Here is a 15933-nt window from a genome sequence, read left to right as displayed (position 1 = left end):
AAATTGAGCGGAGTCATCAATGGTTCATATTATATTGTTTTTGTCATACTGCAGTGAAAACAGTCGTCATTGATGCATGTGTTGCGGGTCTAAAGTAGCATTTTTACTCTTTAGGGAATAAAATTCGTTTTTAGCCTCTATGGAGTAAAACTCAGCTGTAGTCAACTCAGTTGTAAATTTCTATTGTAAACGATTGAATACGTATCGAATTATGTAACGATTCGTGCTTCATAATCATTTTAACCTACAGTCTACAGTCTCTTCCCATAGCATTTTAGCATTGCAGATACATTAATCCATTCCTACACTCAACACTGCCCACCTTTACTACTTCCTTCACCACCCCCTACGTCGTGGACCTGTTTCCGTCTCTTACCATAGCATTTTAGGATTGCAGATACATTAATGTAATTGCCAAAGACAGTTCCCACACTCTGCACGGCAAGCCTTACTAATTCCTTCACCATTTCCTACGTCATAGACATGTTTCCTTCCCTTCTCACAGCATTTAAGTATTAGATACATTTATCTAACTGCCCAAACGGTTCCCCCACTCTGCACTGCCAGCCTTTACTACTTCCTACTTCGTGGGGGATGTTTCCTTCCCTTCTCATAGCATTTTATGATTGAAGATACATTAATCTAACTGCCACAGACGGTTCTCAACATATGTTCATACCTACTTCCTAAGCCACTTCCTACATCGTGGACCTGTTTTCATCACTTTCCATAGCATTTTAGGAATTTAGATACGTTAATCTAATTGCCACAAACATTGCCCACACTCCGCACTGCTAGCCTTTACTACTTCTTCCACCATTTTCTATGTCGTGGGCATGCTTCCATCCCTTATCATAGCATTTCAGCATTGCAGATACATTAATCTAACTGCTACAAACGGTTTCCAGTTCCCAAACTCCACACTGCTCACCTTACTACTTCCTTCACCTCTTCTTACGTCGCAGACATGTTTCCCTCTCTTCCCATAGAATTTTAAGATTGTAGATACCAAGATACCATAATCTAATCGTCATAAACAGTTCCCAGACTCCAAAAAACTCGCCTTTACCACTTCCTTTATCTCTTCCTACGTCACGGACCTGTTTACCTCCCTTCCCATAGCATTTTAGGATTGGGGATACCTTAATCTAATCGTCATAAACAGTTACCACACTCCAAAAAACTCGCCTTAACTGCTTTCTTCATCACTTCCTACGTCACGGACCTCTTTACTTCCCTTCCCTTAGCATTATTGGAATGCAAATACCTTAATCTAATAGTCATAAACAGTTTCCACAATCCGCACAGCTCGCCTTGACTACTTCCTTCACCACTTCCCACGTCGCGGACCTGTTTTCCTCCCGTCCCATAGCATTTTAGGATTGTAGATACCTTAATCTAATAGTCATAAACAGTTTCCACACTCCGGACAGCTCGCCTTGACTATTTCCTTCACCACTTCCCACGTCGCGGACCTGTTTTCCTCCCTTCCCATAGCATTTTAGGATTGCAAATACCTTAATCTAATGGTCATAAACAGATCCCATACCCCGAACAGCTCGCCTTTACTACTTCCTTCACCACTTCCCACGTCGCGGACCTGTTTCCTTCCCTTCCAATAAAATTTTAGGATTGCAGATACCTTAATCTAATTGCCATAAACAGTTCCCACTCTCCGGACAGCTCGCCTTGACTACTTCCTTCACCACTTCCTACGTCGCGGACCTGTTTACCTCCCTTCCCATAGCATTTTAGGATTGGGGATACCTTAATCTAATCGTCATAAACAGTTACCACACTCCAAAAAACTCGCCTTAACTGCTTTCTTCATCACTTCCTACGTCACGGACCTCTTTACTTCCCTTCCCTTAGCATTATTGGAATGCAAATACCTTAATCTAATAGTCATAAACAGTTTCCACAATCCGCACAGCTCGCCTTGACTACTTCCTTCACCACTTCCCACGTCGCGGACCTGTTTTCCTCCCGTCCCATAGCATTTTAGGATTGTAGATACCTTAATCTAATAGTCATAAACAGTTTCCACACTCCGGACAGCTCGCCTTGACTATTTCCTTCACCACTTCCCACGTCGCGGACCTGTTTTCCTCCCTTCCCATAGCATTTTAGGATTGCAAATACCTTAATCTAATGGTCATAAACAGATCCCATACCCCGAACAGCTCGCCTTTACTACTTCCTTCACCACTTCCCACGTCGCGGACCTGTTTCCTTCCCTTCCAATAAAATTTTAGGATTGCAGATACCTTAATCTAATTGCCATAAACAGTTCCCACTCTCCGGACAGCTCGCCTTGACTACTTCCTTCACCACTTCCTACGTCGCGGACCCGTTTTCCTCCCTTCCAATAGAATTTTAGGAATGCAGATACCTAAATCTAATCGTCATAAACAGTTTCTCCACACTCCGGACAGCTCACCTTGACTACTTTCTTCACCACTTCCTACGTCGCGGACCTGTTTTCGTCCCTTCCCATAGAATTTTAGGAATGCAGATACCTTAATCTAATCGTCATAAACAGTTCCCACACTCCAGACAGCTCGTCTTGACTACTTCCTTCACCACTTCCTACGTCACGGACCCGTTTTCCTCCCTTCCCATAGAATTTTAGGAATGCAGATACCTACCTAAATCTAATCGTCTTAAACAGTTTCCACACTCCAGACTGCTCACCTTTACTACTTCCTTCGCCACTTCCTACGTCACTGACCTCAAGCTAGTGTCGTCATTTGATTATATTTATGATCCATACCATCCTTTATGTTCTAAGTACCTGGGAATTGAGCTTTGCTCAGGTAAAATCATTAGTTTAATATGAAAGCAGTCTTAGTATTGCAGATACATTAATCCATTCCCAAACTCCACACTGCTCGTCTTTACTACTTCGTTCACCACTTCCTACGTCGTGGGTCTGTTTCCTTCCCTTCCCATAGCATTTTAAGATTGCAGATACCTTAATCCAATCGTCATAAACTGTTCCCGCACTCCGGACTGCTCTCCTTTACTACTTCCTTCACCACTTCCTACGTCGCAGACCTGTTTCCCTCCCTTTCCATAGCATTTTAGGATTGCAGATACCTTAATCCAATCGTCATAAACTGTTCCCGAACTCCGGACTGCTCGCCTTTACTACTTCCTTCACCACTTCCTACGTCGCGGACCTTTTTCCCTCCCTTCTCATAGCATTTTAAGATTGCAGAAACCTTAATTTAATCGTCATAAACAGATCCCACACTCCAGACTACTCGTTTTGACTACTTCCTTCACCACTTCCTACGTCGCGGCCCTGTTTACCTCCCTCCCCATATCATTTTAAGATTACAGATACCTTAATCTAATCTTCAAAAGCAGTTCCCACACTCCGGACTACTCACCTGGACTACGTCCTTCACCACTTCCTACGTCGCGAACTTGTTTCCCCCCTCCCCATAGCATTTTAAGATTGCAAATATCTCAAATTAATCGTCATAAACAGTTCACACACTCCGGACTACTAGCATTTACTAAATCCTTCACCACTTCCTACGTCGCGGACCTGTTTCCCTCCCAACCCATAGAATTTAAGATTGCAGATACCTTAATCTTATCTTCAAAAACAGTGCCCACACTCCGGACTACTCACCTTCACAACTTCTTCGCCACTTCCTATGTCGCGGACCTGTTTCCCTCCCTTCCCATATCATTTTAAGATTGCAGATACCTTAATCTAATTGTCATAAACAGTTCCCACACTGCGGACTACTCGCCTTGACTACTTCCTTCACCACTTCCTACGTCACGGACCTGTTTCCCTCCCTTTACATTGCATTTTAAAATTTCAGATACCGTAATCTAATCGTCATAAACAGATCCCACACTCCACACTGCTACCCTTGACTACTATGTATCGAGTTCAGTTTAATCTTTGCTTAATAGTAACAACTGATGTTTTTCCTTTTGTACTGTATTTTGTTTTGCTAGTATACTGTGGATAGAGAACTTCTGCGCATGCGCAAGCTGAGGTGCCCGTGGGTACAGAACGTCGCGTTATGTCTTAAAATGTAAACAAAATGACAACAATGGCGGAATGTTTTCTCATAAGGCCCATGTTAAATTTTCAAAAGTTTGAGACCCAGTAGGGCGGATTCCTGAGAGACTTGTTTAACGCCATATAGATGTTGGCACTCACCGATATGGTCTTTATCACCATGCAAAATTTGAAAACGATTGATTCAGCCGTCTAGGAGGAGTTTGCGTATTACGAAATGCATAAAAGTCGATGTATAAGAGCTTCGCTCGCTTCGCTCGCTCCGCTCAATTATCCTGAATAATGAAACAGCTGATCTTAGTCAGTAACAAAGCTACACAATCATCACATTTCTTTCTACACTCATCCTTCAGGCTTTACTCATACTTGGGTTCAAATACGCACCTAGGTGGCGTCTCCATCTCAATTGGTAATAATCAAAGACCTTCAGACGAAGCATTACTTTCCTGCAACGCTAAACGTTATTTAATAGTTCCATAGCCTCAAAAGCGAATCCTCTAAATGACCAATTTACGATATTATTATTGTTGTAAAGACATCCTGAGGACCAGCTCGAGCGACAGAACGACAGAACCATTAGTTTATTATAATGATCAAATGTTATGTTTACCGAGTTGTGGAACAATAGGAAGTAGACCACTCTGGTAGGATCAGATAACGAGGAAACGCGTAAGTTAACGAGGTCATTAGACTGTGATAACTGATATACAACTCGAGCTCAAAATATTACTAAGGCGAATAGTCTGTGTGTGCAGAACATCACACACTTCACAGGAGGCTAAAAAAGGGTTTGGGCGTACCTTTCTGCAGATATTTTGAACAAATTATCCCAAAATTTGCGTGTTTGTTATCAATAATACTCGATATATCAGAAACATTTGTTTAAGTTGCCGAACAAACAGTTTAAACTCCAAGTCACTTATCATAGAGCTGGTATCTTAAGCCGCGTTATGTTTTACTTTGAAGAGCTCCTTCACCTGAAATATCTAGTCAAATTCCATTGTTTCAATACTTGTGAGGCAGCAACGCAAACTGCACACCAAGGCTCTAGGTGAATATCACCATTGACTATACACCTCTCTACTTGAGTAGAGATGTATATTCAATAGTACTATACAGTAAGGTGATTGCAGAATGGAGTGAGAGGATCTGTGTAGCTTTGTTTCTAATAACCATCAGCTGTATCTTCAGCAATTTGGAGAAACAAAACCTTCATGATCAAGGGTAACTAGGTCCAGTTTCGAAAAACTAAGGATTGAACCGGTGACCGTTTGATTGTGGGGTGAGCGCTGTCCTGCCATACATCCCATACATTGTTCTTGGGATTATAGGGAGACATAAAATGCAATGATACAACTCGCCTATTAACCCCTTACACCGCGTTGTGTGTTTTCTGGATAGGCAAGGGTTCCAAACTATCAAATAGTGGTACCATCTCATGGTTAAAGTTCTTGACGATCCATATGAATCCCTAAATAATCCAAGTTCAGACTCTATCCTAACTACAGGAAATCCAACGCCAACGCGCCAACAAGGACGTTCCTTCTTCCGGTAACTCACCTCTACCTGGCTTGGACTTGGTGCAACTAAGGAACATTTTTTGGAACCCTTTGAGGGCTTGGCGCAATTAAGGAACTCGTTGGCGCAATTAATGCACTACCGAGTTTGCGTATGGGTCCCCTCGTCACTAATAAAACTTATTTTATCCAACTACTTCGACCAATAAGTTAAAGTATCCGTAACAAAGACCAAAGACGTCCTCGACAACGCAGAGCACGACATCCACGATGAAGTATACAACTGAGGTCATGTTTGTGGGAATAGTTACGTGTCAATGTTGCGATGCAGTTGGCTGCAAGAACTGGTCGGAGTTGCGCCACTGATCGATAGAATCTTGTAATTATGAGAGTGTAGTACCAAAGTTGCAGTTCTGGTGGCCCCTGGTCACTGACCCTCTCTAATGTAGGAAATGCTGTAGTGATTACGTTCCACAATTCATAGACAAGATGAAGCAATGGCTGTGCTACTTATCCTGAGATCACTTTCTTACGTCACTGGAGTGGAGTAAATGTGTTATGTGTTGAGCTGCGGGCGGGGCTGCACAAAAACTGCATCACGTGTGCAAACATGTTTGGCGAAGTAAAAACTAATCTCACTCCTCTCTCCGTTAGATTTACGACATAGGAGTAATAATACATATTTACCACAGGGTTGGTGCACCAGTTAGTTGTTGATTAAAAATCTAAATAGATGAGTGTGTAATAGCGCTCGCATACTGACAGAGGCTTGCCGGTTCAATACTGAGAAAGTCAACAGCCATTTGATGGGTCGAGACTGGAGCTTCCTTGATCATTAGGTTTTAATTCAAATGTACCTGCTGAAGAACCAGCTGATCTTAGACAGTAACAAAGCTATCGTCTAATTTGTTCAACACTTACTTCACTCATCTTCGACTTAAAATGTGACGAGTCATCGTCGTACAAATATAATCTTATCTTTCCTACCCTCACTAAATTACCTTTTTTTGCAAAAAAAAATCGTATTAAACGTTTTCTTTTTAGAATTAGAAATAAGCTTGAAACCATGCTTGAAACCAGCCTTAAAATCTCATGTGTTGCCTCAATACCACCTTAATTATGGTCGGAGTAAGGTTATGCTCATTTGACGGAGAAAATAAGTTAGTAAGGTCTTCAAAGCCAAATTTTTATCATCCTCCACGTTGGACTAGCAATAGTGACTTGCTGTAAAGAGTATAAGCTAAGTTCGTTTTAAATATGTAACTGATGACATATTCTTTTAAAATTAAAAATTTAGCTCATGATAAAAATATATTTTAGAAGAAAAATGTTAGTGGTCGATGAATAGAGCGGGTGCCAAGTAGTGAAGAGTGAATAGTGAATCTACAAGGCCTAAATGTGCACTTGAACAGAAGAAGAAAAGAAGCACGAAAGTGGAAATCCGACGTGTGCTTTCTTTGACGCGCACAGGGTACGGATACCAACTATAATTGAATTAAAATACATTATCCATTGTGAAAATCTTCACTTCAAGACATTGATGCGCGCCAATAAGAATGTGATGCGGGATGATGTAGAATAGAGAGAGATAATTTGTGTGGCTTTGTCCAGGATCAACTGTTTCTCGAGCATGGAACATCCATTGATAGTCCAATGGTCAAGGACACCTTTATCTAGTTTGAATGCGTCCAGTTTACTCAAAATGAAATGAACTAAAAAAATATTACGAATAATAAACTACCAAATAATTTGAAAATTCTGCTAAACCAAAGACTAGAGTAAGTGGATGATTGAATGGCCGTGACCATGGTGGAAGTGTGTCAACGAGTGAAGTGACTGGCCAATAACTACTCGTCCACTTCCTGCATCTGACAAATGACGGCTCACTCACCACTCACTGAGGTTTCCTAGCTCACAATTTGTGCATAGTAGTGAATTGAGGAATCTACCTACTCGATCACATAGAATTCAATTACATTTCAAAGATGCTTCCACAGTGCGCGGCAATGCTTCAAAAGACCTTACTCTATAAGGACCGAAAACTTGACTACAAAGAATAAAGAGTGCATCGCTAAGGTACTGCTCCAAATTGTATTTCCAAAGACACTGATCCTGTGATAATGATCCGGATGAATGTGCACAGTCAGGTACTGGTCCAAAAAAGTGTTCCGGAAAAGTGTCATTCGGGATTATGCCTTATGGAGCGGTGCCTTTCGAAAATGCCTCTTGAGTAGTGCCTTTCAAAGCAACGTCTTTTAAAGTTATGTCACCCAGAACACTGCCTGGATCTCCACTCCGCTATGCACTGAGCAGAAAGGTCAGCACAATGCCGTGCGCAATGCACAAAATAGGTCTAATTACTGTTCAGTTTCAGTATGAGTGAGGTAGGCTACTACTGTAGCCGGTAGGCCTACAGCATTTGATGCAAGAACAAGAGGTAGTAACAGAAGCTTTGATATGTAGACAAAAACTAATAACTATTACGTAACTCTATTGGATCAAGATGAGACTTTGAAAGAAAATTCGATTAGGCGTCCCCGTCTTAAATAATTGATATTGATATATGGATTTTACCATGCCTTCTAAAAAACCATGTCCAGAAAGGTAGATGTCTCATTTTATGCCAAATGAATTTAGGCACGGTTAAAATGGCCATCCACAAGTAGCCATGCATTTCTTGTAAAATAACGTTTTAAATTTATCCAGTGAAAACCAGGCAATATTTAGGTAAAATATTTCATCGTGTAAACCTTTTTACAAACGGTTAACACTATATTAGATCGAGTTAAGGTGGAGGTACAATATGAGTCACAGTATATGTATATAAAAACTAGTCTCTTTTGGTGAAAAAGCTACAACTAGGATTTAAACATAACCTAAAACTTATTCGGTCTATTTTCCTCATAGAGGGTTATGAAATGAGTGCATTACGTTAATGCATGGGTCACCTCCATTAACGTCCATTTCAGGGATAAACAAGCTCAGACTCTGTCAACATATGAACTGGGTCTTGAGTGGACAGCTGACGTTTCGGGTGTTATGTAAACGATGGGCACATATAGACAACAATGTATGCCACCGCACCTGGATGTTAAAATTGATCAATAAAAATTGGTCAATATTAATGTATCAAATAATACACATTCATTATTTTTCACACAATAGTTTAAATAACAGAAACACTACGCAAAGAACACCGGAAAAATGTAGTTCGATGGTGTAAAACGTCATGTTGTTGCAATCTATATTTAAAATATAATGTATAGTTATTTGTGGATAACACTTTTAACAATAATTACCTACATATTTGTGTATCAAATCCAAATGAGAGTTTCAACTTTCTGTGCGTGCTGTTTGGGGGTACAGAAAAAATTACAATGTGTCTTTCAAAGTCTCGTGTTAGTTGATCTAATAGAGTTATTTCAGTTTACGGTGTTGTCCACCAACGCTTCTACTATTAGCTCTTGTTCTTACATGCAAATTCTGTAATTTCTTTGGCAGTATCTCCACGCACACTCTTCATATTAGACCTATTTTGTCGTGATGCGGGCCCCTCAGCGTGGAAGACTGATCTATAAGCGATCGAAAACAGCAAACATATCATTTAAGAAGAGTAATTGTATTATTGCATTTTCTGTAATGTAGTTGTTAATATTCCAATGTGGGAACGCTCACGACCGTCATGAAAAATGTGGATCTCATATTAGTATAAAAAAGTTTCTGGAAAAAAAATAGGGTGGGAACGCTGTTATTATCCTACAACAACACTTGAAGTTTGTATAAACTACGAATATGGATTCCATATATGGAACACGTATGTTATAAATCAAATGTATGCCGACATTTTAAGCTTGGTTTCAAATTGAAAATAACCAAACTCCCGGTAGCTCAAGGAACTGCCAAAGTGGGTCGCACGTCCCGCAGTCTCGTGGTGATCGTTGGCGTAACTGTACAGAACTACGTATACTGCTGGTCTGGTGGTAGAGCGGGACTTCGTTTTCTTGGACCGGGTTCGAACCATGCTAATCACCAAAGGATTTTATCTATGATAATGCCGTAACCTTCTAGACCCGTTCCGGGCTACAGCCTAGCGTTCTTGGGTGTGAAAGAAGGACATACAAAAAAGGTCCGTGTCCCAAAAGAAGTGCTGTAGAGTTCTGAACTAATCTATACATTTTTAGTCAAAGTTCTATTTTCCGTATGCGATAACTCTATTTGTCTTTTTTCGTTAGCAATGTGCGTGTCACAGTGTGTTTGTGTAAATATAGAAACCCCTTGATGACACGTCCAAGCGCCCGACTATCGTTAATGGGCTGATTATATCGACAATGGCATCTCCTATTCTATTCTATATGTAATCGTGACGTAACCAACGTTGAAACGTGTAAGAAAATAAAAGGTAAATAAACCACTAATATATTTGTCTTCACAAACGAGCCGCACGTACGTTATGGTCCTGTAAAGGACTGACTGGCTGTTTAAATAATTGTTGGTTATGATTTATATCTTAATAAAGTGAGGTGTGCATTAACATGTTCACTGTGAATTGCATATAATATGTTGCAGTTTATATCAATAATCAAAAGAACCGTGACAACAAGACGCTATAGCGAGAAGCTTTAAATGGTTGGAACCTTTAATTCTGTTTTGTTGAGTGCCGGTGTGCGTTCATTCACGTTTGGGATGTTCCTTACGTCTTGACTCAATGAATCATTATCACTGTCTGGACAAAATTCATGAACAAACAAAATTCATGAGTTCATGAATTTTCATAGAAAGGCTCGTGAAGTTATGTAGTTTGTTGAGTCAATAAAGCCAATTTATAACCATAGATAAAGTAATTATACTACTTCATCTATGGTTATACATTGTAAATGATAGCTTATAAAAAGTCTACATGGTATAATAACAATAAGAATGATTCAGCTTGAAAAGACCGCTGTCAGTTAAGAAGGGTATTTAAATTATCTTGTGAGAAATAAAAAGTTGATCCAAAGACAGAATATTGAAAATTGATTGCGATAAAGATGAGGTCAGCCATCATACAATCAGTGGGATGGAGATGGCACGATAATGTTTATGCAATGGGTGTCAGTGGGTAGGTCAGTTGTCAGTGCTCAGTGCTATCATCAGTCACAGCGAGGCTTCATGTATAGAATTGTTGATCAGCTGACTGACGTGACAGCGAGAGATAGGTCAAGTTCGAGGTTAGTGACTAGCGCTGAACTGTGATTGTGATTAACAGATGGTTTGGCTTCGTCGTTGCTTCATCTCATGGTGGCACCCTCATTCTCATCTCATTGTGAGGCCAACTTAGGCCATGGCCTAGGGCTTCGATGGGCTCGGGTGTGAAAGGGGGCTTAAAATATTGTAAATTAGTAAATTGTTCTTGGGGTATATAAGCCCCGAGAATGATGTTACAATCAATTCACTATTGCTGCAGTTATTATAAGTAAATCTTTTAAACATTATTTACTATCATAGCTGCAGAATCCTGTTAACTTCATCATCATACAGCATCTCCCGCAATCGCTGCAACATTCGCGATCCGATCGCAATAACATACCTACAGATTTTCTTCCTGAAATTTTTTTTTATTATTATAAACGCTCCCGGAAATTGGGATTCATTTAGCTCTTACGTGATGCATTAAAAGAATGCTGAAAAACAAGTGTATTTATACAGAAATATGAGTTTGTAAAAAGATTTGAATTACATTACGTTATTTTTTTATAAATCCGCACAAGTGATCATGATTATAATGATGATTGTATAGGTAGTTTTGCAATTGAAATAAATAACTAAAAATTAACGGAATGGGCAGTTTTAAGTTATTTTCAAGATACCAAGTTGAGATGGAATTCTTCTATCTTTTAATTTTTCTATGTTCACCTACTAAACCGTTTGGCTAACTTAAAATTATTTTCCTGATATCAAACTTTGTTTGACTTTATTTACTCAGAATATTAAATATTGATGACTGGAAAATTTCCAGACACACAGCAGCTATATTGTCATTGAGGTACCGTAATGGACTATTCCTTCAAAAAATTAATTCTCCCATTCAATTGAATTGAACTCATTTAGATTTAGGACTATATGTATAATTTACTTTAGGATAGGATTGGCCAGAAAAGAATGCATGACTTGCAAAACAATTATTTAATAGTACGTTATCGTGATCTCTTGAAAAAAGTTTGAAATTGTTTATATTTCTGGTTTGGACATTTCAAGGATAAATACCTGATATTTATCATTTCAAGTATTTTTGATTTCTTATTATGGCATTCAACTCCAGATAACGTCATTCAAATCTAGGACCAAATCTAGACAGGTAGTTAAAAGTACTTGGATTGTTGTCAAGTCATTGTTAGATAATTTAGAACAGTACCTAATTTTTGGGACTTCTGCTTCATGCTATAAGAAATAAAAGTACTACACAAAAAATGAGTTACAATCGAAAATTAAATACTGTTTAACATCACAATAACATTTTTTACCAGACATTGTTTAAAATCTAATGAATATTACAAATATCCAAGAGTATTGAACGTTCTGTTGTTATTAAGTGTTAAAAAAAAATATGTATCCTCACAAATGGAGCTTGATTTGAGAAATAAACGGTATCTGCACAAAACTGACACATACTTTGTCCCGTTAGTTTGTGAACAACCTTTATCATGGATAAGCGGTGGGTGTAACTATGGATGTTTTATAAGAAAATGTCAAAAGTTGCAATACATTTTAAGCCGTAATTGTTTCAGCAATGGGGGGGGGGGGGTTGCACTATTTCTTTTTTAATTATTAACTATGAAGCATAATTTGAATCAAAACCAGCTTTTTTCCTAATATCCGATTTTTTGTTTTTTATGGAAAAACAATATACGTTACAATAACTGTTGGTAGTGCACCAGACCTACACAGACCTAAAAAAAAAAAAAAACGCAATAAAAAACAAAATGTTGGATTTTAGAAAAAAAGCTGGTTTTGATTAAAATTATGGGTCTTTTCTACCTTACATACATACTAAGTTTCATAAAGATCGGTTGAAAACATTAAAAGATAAAAATGATTACATAAAAAGTACTTAATGGCGGATATCTGGATAATGGAGCGATTTTCAAAAAAATGTTATTCTTAAATTTCCCCTTTATTTTTACCCAAGGAATCACTGCATAAATTATGTCCCCACCTTTTTTTAAACACCCTGTATATATTTCACCAGCTTGTGTGGCATCTTTAGGGGATCTTCTTAAGCTATCTTCTCATCCCTAACTCTAATATTTACAAATATTGGCACTTGTCACTGGTTTTGTGGTTGTGTCAAGTGAAAGAACGGAAAGACAGAGTGAAAAAGTCATAGCTAGAGGTCTTTCTTCCTGCATTTCCAAAAAAAAGTACCTCCCACCATGATTCGGCCGCATGTCCGTCGACATGTTCGCTTGACACAACCATGATACTAGTGACGTGTGTCAATTAATAGATAATAGGGTTAATGATTAGAAGATAGCATAAGAAGACCCTCTGAAGACAGAGCCGGTCTTAGGCTGTACAAAAGGTGCAGCCGCACAAGGCCCTACGCCAGCTCCCCTCATGTTGAGCTCTTGGTGTAAAATTAAAAAAAAATTAAAGTTTGTGAATTTAACATAAATTATGAAAAAATCAAATGAGGGAGTACAATTACTAATATTATACATTGAGATTTTTTTAGTTAGGGATAGGCTTACAGTACAACCTCTTTAATCCGAACCCCGTAATCTGAATGAACACTAAACCAAACGCCTCATTGCTGTACTCTATATACAGTACAGTAGTTCTTTATTGTACTGTATACTGTACACACTGTAATTGTTTCTTTTGTTATGTACAGTATTGTTCATTCACTATGTTTACTGTATTAAATAAACACTGTATTTTACTATGTAAAGCATTTTCTCACTTTTCCAGTAAGAATTATTAATCCATCTTAGACACGTTTTAGCTATTGTTATTAAAAAACAACAATATGTTCTGTAATCAGAACTATTCAATAGTCCAAACTACCCCTGGTCCCAATTAGTTCGGATTAAAGAGGTTCTACTGTACTACTTTGTTGGCAGTTAAAGGGCTTGCTCTCAATGTTTGCACTGGGCCCCGCACCACCAAAGGCCAGCTCTGCGTTGCAAGCTGGCAAAATGTTCATATGGTGATACACAAACATCTTGCTTAAGCACTCAACAACAACAACAACAAAAAGTAATCTAACTAGTTTAAGTTCCTAAACCTGGAAGAGCAATAAAATATATAGAAATAAGAGGTTTGTATTAATCCATCATTGTATCTTAAAAGAGTGGCTCAGTGTTCAATGAGTCTCAGGCTAACTCAAGATTGTTCATGCTGTTAAAATCATCTGAGATATAATTTTGATATATTTATTTATTCTAAATATGTATTTTGTTTCAGATTATAATGACGAAAGGACTTAACGAACTAGCAAGAGAGCAAGTAGCACTAAGGAAGGAGCAAGCTTTCATCAGAAAACAGCTGGGCGTGGAAGATGAGGAAGTGGACTCAGCATCTGACGCGGCTCTCTCCATCCACGAGGAATACATTTCCTCAGCAGACGAGCTTGATGAGGAATCTGACAAGATGCATTCCAAGTGTCCAGCCCGGACAATATCCGTCATGTCAAGCGATGGAGGATACATGTCATCAGACGAGGATAAGCAACCACAGTACAAAAGTACCAAGTCTGTTAGCTTTGTTGTCGATCTAAATGATAGCACCGTGCAAGAAAATGATATTGAAAAATATATCAAAAGTTTACCTTTAGACCTCCAAAAGCTGCTTGAAGGAATTAGCCAAGGTATACCTAATGACTATACAGTTCCGATCGATAAGAAACCTGATTGGCTGGATATGAAGAAAATGAAAGTCGGACAAATGTTTGCTCAAAAGTTTTACTTCGGTCTGAATTATTCTGAAATGCTCTCTTTACTGATCCTCTTTGCCTTCCCAGATGGTCTCCAACCTTTAATTTTCACTGGAAACTCTGGAACACCGTTTACTGCTTTCAGAAGATATCTATCAACTGTGATGAGAGTAAAATCGTGGTTTGAGCATGATGTCTTTGATGAAAAAAGTCTCGCTTACAAGAACATGAAAACAGTAAGAGCAATGCATCTCAACGTTAGCAAAAGACTTAACTCAGTTCCCTACGACAAACTCAAAACCCAGTTGACCGTTACAGGGCCATCAAACGACACTGCCGTTTGGTCTAATGTAAAAAATAAAGTCCAAGAAGATTTCCAATCAGGATGTCCAGTCATGAATTTCAGACCGATTGACCACGAAAGAGTAGGTAAAGTGTTTGTAAATCAACTCGACATGAGCATAACGCAATTTGGATTTGTCGGCCTCATGATAATGCACCCTGAGAAATTCGGTGCGGGTAATGCAACAGAGGAAGAATTAGAAGGTTTTGTTCATTTGTGGAGAGGCTTGGGTTACCTTCTAGGGATAGAAGATAGATTCAATTTCTGTAACGGAACTCTAGATGAGATACGTCGCAGATGCCATTACTTGGTTGACAACTGGGTGAAGCCTAGTTTCCAGCATGTGACAGAAGACTGGGAGCACATGTCTCGGTGCATGGTGGAGGGAGTGAGCTACTATGTGCCGGGGGTGTCGTTTGAGGTGTCTCTGTTGTACTTATGTTGGGTACTTGATATTCCTGCACCTAGACTGTACGCATCCCTCTCATGGGGTCAAACCATCATGTTCAACATCATGAAGATGACCATGTGCTTCACCCTGAGGATACCAGGAATGTTGACCTTCCACAACTGGCTGATTAGACGCTCTCTACACAGGGCATCCTCCTGGACCCCTGACCATCTGGAGAAACTGCAGAGCAAGACTTATAGCTATCAGAAGAAAGAAAGCTTAAACACGAGGCTGTGATATTTTAATTTAGGATTTTTAGTATCCTTGTTTATTTGTACATTTGTAAATAAAATGTGTATATAGTTAGTAATAGTGATATATTAACAAAATATAAAAGTTTCTGTCCATTCTGTTATCTTTCAATAACTGTATCCAGTGCTTGATTTGTAAAAAATGAGGTGCCGAGACTGTAACCTTCTTAATGTGATTAGTAACCTATTTATGCCAATATTTTTACCTTTACGAAAGAGAAGTACCGAAACCCCGTTCCAACGCAAATCGAGCACTGACCGTACCTATGTCAAGAGAGGAGGAGTATTAACAGTGTAAAAATAAAGCTCCTTTTTCTTAAAATCTTGAGGGGTTTTAAGAATAAGGAGCTTTATTTTTAAACTCAGTATCTTTCCAGATAAAAGGAGATATAATCAAAAACAAAAGCTAGAA

At 38.9% G+C, this 15933-nt stretch overlaps 1 protein-coding gene across 3 annotated transcripts in view; it reads left to right on the top strand.

Moving 5' to 3' along the window:
* The window catches only part of LOC128987158 (uncharacterized), a 38861-nt gene extending 23244 nt beyond the window's left edge, over positions 1-15617 (top strand). For all 3 annotated transcript variants that reach the window (XM_054407895.1, XM_054407896.1, XM_054407894.1), the window contains exon 2: positions 14008-15617. In XM_054407895.1, coding sequence (XP_054263870.1) covers positions 14014-15507 — 1494 coding nt within the window. In that variant the 5' untranslated portion in view covers positions 14008-14013 and the 3' untranslated portion in view covers positions 15508-15617. The remainder of the gene's footprint in view (positions 1-14007) is intronic.
* Positions 15618-15933: the final 316 nt, after the last annotated feature.

Source organism: Macrosteles quadrilineatus, unplaced genomic scaffold (assembly GCF_028750875.1).
Source record: "Macrosteles quadrilineatus isolate MER2022 unplaced genomic scaffold, UCM_ALF_1.0 Scaffold_2__2_contigs__length_208266976, whole genome shotgun sequence".
Classification (NCBI taxonomy): domain Eukaryota; kingdom Metazoa; phylum Arthropoda; class Insecta; order Hemiptera; family Cicadellidae; genus Macrosteles; species Macrosteles quadrilineatus.
Note: the sequence above shows the minus strand (reverse complement) of the source record. Positions and strands in the feature narration are given on the sequence as shown.